General features: G+C 40.0%; 1 protein-coding gene across 1 annotated transcript; it reads left to right on the top strand.

Moving 5' to 3' along the window:
• Positions 1 to 2,088: 2,088 nt before the first annotated feature.
• Positions 2,089 to 3,024, top strand: LOC136166104 (olfactory receptor 8S1-like). Its single transcript, XM_065932149.1, has one exon. The coding sequence runs from the start codon at positions 2,089 to 2,091 to the stop codon at positions 3,022 to 3,024; it is 936 nt and encodes a 311-aa protein (XP_065788221.1).
• Positions 3,025 to 8,806: the final 5,782 nt, after the last annotated feature.

Here is an 8,806-nt window from a genome sequence, read left to right as displayed (position 1 = left end):
GACCTCAACAATGGGGCATCAAGAGAATCCATAGGTCATTAATGCTTTGAAATGCAACTAAGGGGTTTGGCCTGTTGTCTAAGTAAGTGGTATAGAAGAAAAGCCTTTGTTTAATAACCAAATGAAGCAGACTTAAATCCCTGCTGTTGAAAGAACTAATCAGTGTGGGGATTTAGACAAGTTAGATAATATTGGGGCTTAAATTTTCTCACCTGTGAAATGAGTTCAATCTCTTCTCTCATCATCAATCATATACACACAAACATAATACATACACACAAACACACACGCCCCCGGTAGAAAACATGTGAAAGTCACTTGCATAAGATAAACTGCTACCCAAACACAACATGCTATTAATACCATTAATGAGTTAATGAATCAGTTTTAAATAGGGCAGTAAAGACCAGGTAATAAAGGTAATTGGAGATCTGCACCTCTCCTGGATGTTTGTTGGAATCCCTAAAAGATGATGAGGAAAGCTGTGGAATACAGGGGCTCAGACAAAGGAGATGGTATAATATAGTCATAAGGCAGTTCCCCAGTAGGCCTGTGGAGTGGATGATATCCTTACATTTCATCCTATTGGGAAAAATCTTGTGGGGCAGGTTCAGAGCTCACGGATGGCCCAGCAGAAAGCCAGGGAAAACAACTCCATGGAACCACTGAAGGCAGATATGAGGGCTATGAAAATGAAAATCAGACTAGGCAGGAAGGAACATACAATTGCCTCTTGAACATCGCAAGAGTTAGGGGCAGCAACCACCCTCACACCTTCCCGCAAGTTGAAAATCTGAGTACTGCAATCTCTGCCTCAAAATCAATGACATTGAGTTATGTCAAAGATATCTCTTGGAAATGTCACATTGCACTTGAAAATAGATGCATTATTTTCAAGTATCTTTTAATATTGGTCTCTAACCTAATTCCACCGTGATAAGAGAATAGACTCTTTATGATTTCAATACCTTTAGATCATCAAATTTTTGCACCTAATATTTTGTCACTGGATATGTTCCAGTGTCTCCTAGTTTGTAGTCTATGAGAACTTGAATAGAATTTGTATCCTACTGTTGTGTGAAAATTATGGACTTCCCTGATGGTGCAGACAGTAATATTTACTGTCTAATCTGCTTGCAATTCAGGAGATCTGGGTTTGATCCCCTGGTTGGGGAAAATTGTACAAATCTTAATTATGCTGAATTGGTTCACAGTGCTTTTCAGGTCCACTATATCCTTCTACTTCTCTGTATATTCATTCTATTAGTTTTTGAAAGTTTGATATTGAAACTCCAACTAAAAATCTTATCTATTTTAAAAAAATTGTAATATATAGTGAAACCATATGTAACCTTGTTCAGTATTTTCCAGTTCAGTTTAGTTCAGTTGCTCAGTCGTGTCTGACTCTTTGCAACCTCATGAATCGCAGCATGCCAGGCCTCCCTGTCCATCACCAACTCCCGGAGTTTACTCAAACTCATGTCCATTGAGTTGGTGATGTCATCCAGCCATCTCATCCTCTGTCGTCCCCTCCTCCTGCCCCCAATCCCTCCCAGCATCAGGGTCTTTTCCAATGAGTCAACTCTTCGCATGAGGTGGCCAAAGTATTGGCGTTTCAGCTTCAGCCTCAGTCCTTCCAATGAACACCCAGGACTGTTCTCCTTTAGGATAGACTGGTTGGATCTCCTTGCAGTCCAAGGGACTCTTAAGAGTCTTCCAAGTCTCCTGTAAATGTGTTATCATATTTTCATAATCTAAAAAAATGACATTGATAAATGGCATACAATGGCAGGAAGCTAAAACAGTTAAATTAGAACACAAGACTAGCTCTTTTGATTCCACATGTTGTGATCTCTAATCTAACATAAATCTTTTCCTCACACTTAGTTAATTTAAAGATCTGTAAAATGAAAACACAAGTACTATATTTATTTAAAAATATAAGTGGACTGCCATGATTCATACCCATATTGTTCAAGGATCGACTATGTAAGGAAAGAGAAGAGAACACTGCCTTCCAGAAACTGCTGTGGAAAGAAGAAATTTCAGTCCTCTTCCTAATTTTTCTCTAAAGAAGAGTGACCATAAATGACCACAGGGAATCACAGCAGCATTACGGAGTTCATCCTCCTCGGGCTGTCTGCTGACCCCCACATCCAGGCTCTGCTCTTTGTCCTGTTCCTGAAGATTTACGTTCTGACTCTTCTGGGAAACCTGTTGACAATACTTGTAATCCATACAGATTCTAACCTTCATACACCCATGTACTTCTTCTTGAGCCATCTCTCCTTCCAAGACCTCTTCTATTCTTCAGTCACTGTACCCAAGATGCTCGAGAACCTCCTGTCTCAGAGGAAAGTCATCTCAGTAGAGGGGTGCATGGCTCAGGTCTTCTTTGTGTTTGCCACTACCGGGATTGAGGCTTGCCTGCTCTCAGTGATGGCCTATGACCGCTATGCTGCCATCTGCTACCCTCTGCTCTACAGACAGGTGATGAGGAAACAGCTCTGTGTGAGGCTGGTGTGGGGCTCCTGGGTCGTGGCCTTTCTGGATGCGCTCATCAACATTCTCCTGGCTTTGGATTTGGACTTCTGTGAGGTCCAAACCATCCACCACTACTCCTGTGAGTTGCCTTCCCTCTTTCCCCTCTCCTGCTCTGATGTCTCCACCAATGCTGCAATGCTGCTCTTCTCTGCCCTCCTGCATGCCATTGGGACCTGCCTCCTGATCTTCTTCTCTTACACCCGCATTGTCTCCACCATCCTGAGCATCAGCTCCACCACAGGCAGAAGCAAGGCCTTCTCCACCTGCTCCTCCCACCTCACGGCAGTGATCCTGTTCTATGGCTCAGCTATTCTTCGTTATCTCATGCCAACCTCAGGTTCGCCTCTGGAGTTGATCCTCTCCATACAGTACAGTGTAATCACCCCCCTGGTGAATCCTCTCATCTACAGCTTGAAGAACAAAGAGGTGAAAGCAGCTCTGAGAAGAACGATTCTAAAATATTTACAATGTCTCAGATAGCACGGAAGAGATAGACCATGAAGAGAATGCAGAAGAGAACTGCAGCAAGAAATCTAAAGATTGACATTAAGAAGTTCCTGATTTCCTATTGTCACATGTAGCACTGTGCATTGCTGATTCTCCCTTCTTAAAATTATCAAGGTAAAGTGTAGGAGCTATTTTCCTTGCCATGGCTCAGAATCAATCCTACTCAAAAACAGAACATATGTCTGAGAAAAACTTCAGTTTCCTAGATTTAGTTAATGACGAGTCTCTTTATGAGTCACATTTTTGAAAATCATTCAAATTAGGATAAATCCTGAAATATTTTTTGTTCTCAATTTTGTGTTTGAATTGATGTGTCTGGGGGGAAATTTTTTTCTAGGAATAAAAAATCCTGAACCTCTGAAAAAGGAAAAACAAAGACTTGGGTTTTATGGGATGAAGCACAAGCCCATTATGGGGTAGAGCCTCCAGAGGCAGGCATAAGTAGATAAATATAATCAACAGATGGGAGTTGCAATGCGCCAGGTATATGCTTGGTGCATGCTCATTCAGTCAAGTCCCATTCTCTGCAACCCTATGGACTATAGCCCGCCAGGTTCCTCTGTCCATGGGATTTTCCAGGCAAGAATACTGGTATGGGTTGCCATTTTCTTCTCCAAAGCATCTTCCAGACCCAAGGATCAAACCCCAGCCTCCTGTGTCACCTGAATTGCAGGCAGATTCTTTACCACTGAGCCACCAGGGAAGGTATACTTGTTCTCTATTGCAACCACAATAAATTATCACAAATTTATCAAATTAAAATAACACCCATTAATACCGTACAGTTCTCTAGGTCGAAAATGTCAGTGGATTCCACTGGGTTCTCTGTTCAGCATCTTTCAAGGCTGAAATCAAGGTGTTGGCTGGGCTGGGCTCTTACCTAGAAGCTCCAGGGAAGAATCTTCTTCCAAGTTCATTCAAGTAGTTGGCAGAATTCAGTTCCTTGAAACTGTAGGTTTGAGGTCGCCCAATCCTCGCTGCCTTTGGGATGAGGATTGCTTTCAATTTCAGAAGTCTCTTCACTTCTTATGTGGCAATCTCCATTTTCACAACAGCCTGCATATATGGAGTACTTCTCATGATGAACTTTCCTCTCTTCTACACCTGGAGATAACACTCTGCTTCAAAGGGGCTCCTGGGATGAGATTAGAACCACCTGGATAATCTTGTATTTTAGTTTTCTCATATTTTAAGATCAACTAATCTGGGACTTTAATTACATCTACAAAATCCCTTTGCAGCAGTTTCTGAATTAGTGTTTGATAACCAGAGAGTGAGAACTTTGAGGGGCTATCTTTAGAATTCTTCCTTTCACACCAAGTACATTTATAAATGTGATACTTTTACTACAAAAATACAGCACAAAAGGGATTAAAATTGTAGTGACATGGAGAGAAGGAATGATGAGAGATGTGGAAAGGGAAAGGATTCAATAAGAGCAAATAGTGTTAAAAAAACATCAGAGAAGGAATCAGTCTAGAGAGGGAGATGATTAAACAACTGTCAAAAGCAGAACTTCTGTCTGTCCTAGAATAAGTATGGATCTAAGAAATTCATTGCATCAATGTTTGGGACTGATAATGAAGAAAAACTTTTGTTCTGGACTTTACAATGAAGCACAAGACAGAAATATGCTCCGACACAAAGCCTGTGGTAACTTCTTTCAAATTAGGGTGGGAGGGCTTAAGAGCATCAGGAATCCTTTCCTTCTTTCTCCATGTCTCCCACTTTGTGTCTCTGTGCCCACCCAGGACCCTCAATCTACCTTTGCAATACAGAAGAAACTTTGTATTCCATTACAAGTTAATCATTAAAGGGATGTTGCCTATAAGCTTAATTATACATAATGGTCTGTCTCTAGGAACACTGACTCCCAGGTAATGATGAGCATTATGCTAAAATACCTTTGTTTAGCTCACAGGAAATATCCTACCAGACCCACCCCTGAATTACTGCAGGGAAGAAGAAATTAACACATCCGCTCAGGAAGTTGACTGGAACAAGGAAATATTTGACTTGACTCCCTCCCCTTGTGGTATAAATGAAACCTAAGTTCTTTTAATAACTCAGGGAAGATGGTTCTTTGAGACACAAGCCCACCATCTTCTTGGTCTGCTGGCTTTCCAAATAAAGTTGTTATTCCTTGTCTCAGCAATTCATCTCTCAATTTATTGGCCTTCATGTGGCAAGGAGCTCAAACTCAGTAACAAATTCTGCAGAAGTCCTTTGTCTTTTCACCTAAAAGATACTTGCCTAAAAGCCATTTTGCCAGTTATCAATTCTTCTTGCAAAACACTTCTTCTACAATTACCAAACTTTAGATTTTCACACAAGGTAAATATGTTTCAGCCCACTTTAACATTTTGTTTCACTTTCAATCTATATCCCTGTTTTGGTTCTTTAGGGGGACTTTGGCCAATTTATCTTACTTGTGTTGGCATATTTTAACGAGTTTCATCAAAGATGCAATATTCATTTGTGATTCACTAAATCTTTTTGAAGTTCCTTATGTTTTGCTATTTTTAACATTTTACTTTATATGAAACAAAATGCCTACTCAATTTTTGTTGCTATGTCTTCACTAAATGTTTCCCACTAATTGAGAGTGAGAATAAAAATATGTCATGGATATTTTAAAACATTTAAAATTTGATACACTTTATTTCTGACTCAAATTATAAGTGATTATTGAATTCAGTTCAGTTGCTCAGTCGTATCCGACTCTTTGCGACCCCATGAACCGCAGCATGCCAGGCCTCCCTGTCCATCACCAGCACCCAGAGTCCACCCAAACCCATGTCCATTGAGTCAGTATGTCATCCAACCATCCCATCCTCTGGCGTCCCTCTCCTGCCCTCAATCTTTCCCAGGATCAGGGTCTTTTCAAATGAGTCAGCTCTTTGCATTTATATTTTATTAACACTAATTGACATTTTCTGTGTAAATATTTTAATAATAAAATATTAAAATAGATCAACTACCTAACTAAAACTGTAACACAGAAATAATTTTATTTCTATCCTTCCAAATGTGTTCTACAGAGAAATGTTTTTGTATGCATTCTTTAATATATTTATTATTAACACTATCATTATACCAAGAATGATATCATAAACATTTCCCATTACTTTCAATTTTCAAAAACCTAATTTTCAATTATTATTCAGTGTCATTAAGTATGGGCTTTCCAGGTTGGTGCAGTGGTAAAGAATCTGCCTGCCAATGCAGGAGACACGGATTTGATCCCTGGGACAGAAAGATCTCCTGGAGTAGGAAATGGCAACCCACTCCAGTATTCTTGCCTGGAAAATCCCATGGACAGAGGAGAATGACAGGCTACAGTCCATCGGGTTGCAAAACAGTCAGATATGACTGAGCATGCACACGCGCATCATTAAGTATACCCCCCAAATCTAATGTGAAGATTCCACTATATTAGACATATTTTCAGCCTTTTACCACAATACGAACTTCTTTATTTCTCATGTTGCTGCAAATTGTATCGAGGGCAGAGCTGTGCTGTGGTAAACAATAGTACATTAACCAATTTTGAGCATGAAGTTTTCTCTCATGTGTGTTTCTCTCTCTTATTTCTCAGAGTCCAAATAATTGGGTCCAAGGTTATTAACACGGTTAGAGTTCTTGATACTGTTCAATTTAAATAAGGCAAGACTAAAACCCTCTGAGTAGTAAATGCAGCATATTCATGAATTTTGTTCTCAACTACAGCAAGTGGCAGAAGAAAGGGATTCCAATTATCCTATTCTGCCTTAAGAAATGAATATCAAAACCTCTTAACTTTCAGAGGCACAACGTCACTCTAAATTTTATTTCCAAGGCAACATACCATGAAGTAAGATAGCCTATTGAAATTATTGCCTTTTTGAAATTAAACATTATATTCATGCATCACAGCAGCAGTGTCTCAAGTTCCACAGCCTTACAATGACACATTTCACATAGAATAGTATTCACTTTTCTGTAACTAAAAGATAAGAACCATTATCTGCTTTTCATTTTACTGAGATTTCTCTGACAAGCATCTAGAGGGCCTGGAGTTTTTAAAGGCAAGTGTTGAAATCACTTTAGTTAAAGGCAAAAATGGGATTACTTACAAAATGAATATGAGTCACACAATATTACAATACTGTCACTTGAAGGTAGCACCTCTTATATTTGAATCTGCATCTATCTCCTATATCTTGCACACATGATTTCCTTTTTCATTATGCACTAGCATTTAAAATCTGTTAGAGAGTTTGTAATTCACCTTTGTAGGTTACATTTAAAAAACAGTATTGCTAAATATGAAATGAATCTCTAGCATTACTTCAGTTCAGTTCAGTCGCTCAGTTGTGTCCGAATCTTTGCAACCCCATGGACTCCAGCACGCCAGGCCACCCAGTCCATCACCAACTCCCAGAGTTCACTCAAACTCATGTCCGTTGAGTTGGTGATGCCATCCAACCATCTCATCCTCTGTCATCCCCTTCTCCTCCCGCCTTCAATCTTTCCCAGGCCAAGGGTCTTTTCAGATGAGTCAATTCTTCGCATCAGGTGGCCAAAGTATTGGAGTTTCAGCTTCAGCATCAGTCCTTCCAATGAATATTCAGGACTGATTTCCTCTAGGATGGACGGTTGGATCTCCTTGCACCAAGGGACTCTTAAGAGTCTTCTCCAACACTACAGTTCAAAAGCATCAATTCTCTGGCACTCAGCTTTCTTTATAGTCCAACTCTCATATCCATACATGACTACTAGAAAAGCCATAGCTTTGACTAGACGGACCTTTGCTGGCAAAGTAATGTCTCTGCTTTTTTTTTTTTTTTTTTATTAGTTGGAGGCTAATTACGTCACAACATTTCAGTGGGTTTTGTCATACATTGACATGAATCAGCCATGGAGTTACATGTATTCCCCATCCCGATCCCCCTCCCACCTCCCTCTCCACCCGATTCCTCTGGGTCTTCCCAGTGCACCAGGCCCGAGCACTTGTCTCATGCATCCCACCTGGGCTGGTGACCTGTTTCACCCTAGATAATATACATGCTGTTCTTTCAAAACATCCCACCCTCACCTTCTCCCACAGAGTTCAAAAGTCTGTTCTGTACATCTGTGTCTCTTTTTCTGTTTTGCATATAGGGTTATCATTACCATCTTTCTAAATTCCATATATATGTGTTAGTATGCTGTAATGTTCTTTATCTTTCTGGCTTACTTCACTCTGTATAATGGGCTCCAGTTTCATCCATCTCATTAGAACTGATTCAAATGAATTCTTTTTAACAGCTGAGTAATATTCCATGGTGTATATGTACCACATGTCTCTGCTTTTTAGTATGCTGTCTAGGTTGGTTATAACTTTTCTTCCAAGCAGCAAGCATCTTTTAATTTTATGGCTGTAGTCACCATCTACAGTGATTTTGGAGCCCCCAAAAATAAAGTCTCTCACTGTTTCCACTGTTTCCCCATCTATTTGCCATGAAATGATGGAACCAGATGCCATGATGTTAGTTGTCTGAATGTTGAGTTTTAAGCCAGCTTCTCTCTCCTCTTTCACTTTCATCAAGAGGTTCTTCACTTCTTCTACGCTTTCTGCCATGAGGGTGGTGTCATCTGCATATTATTGATATGGGAGATTATTGATATTTCTCCCAGCAATCTTGATTCCAGCTTGTGCTTCATCCAGCCCAGCTATTCTCATGATGTACACTGCATATAAGTTAAATCGGCAGGGTGACAATATACAGCGTTG

Source organism: Muntiacus reevesi, chromosome 4, assembly GCF_963930625.1.
Source record: "Muntiacus reevesi chromosome 4, mMunRee1.1, whole genome shotgun sequence".
Lineage (NCBI taxonomy): Eukaryota > Metazoa > Chordata > Mammalia > Artiodactyla > Cervidae > Muntiacus > Muntiacus reevesi.
This window is presented reverse-complemented; position numbering and strand designations above follow the sequence as displayed.

What these genes read in the sequence shown, in the direction of transcription:
- LOC136166104 (XM_065932149.1), top strand. Translation starts at nt 2,089, where the DNA reads ATGACCACAGGGAATCACAGCAGCATTACGGAGTTCATCCTCCTCGGG.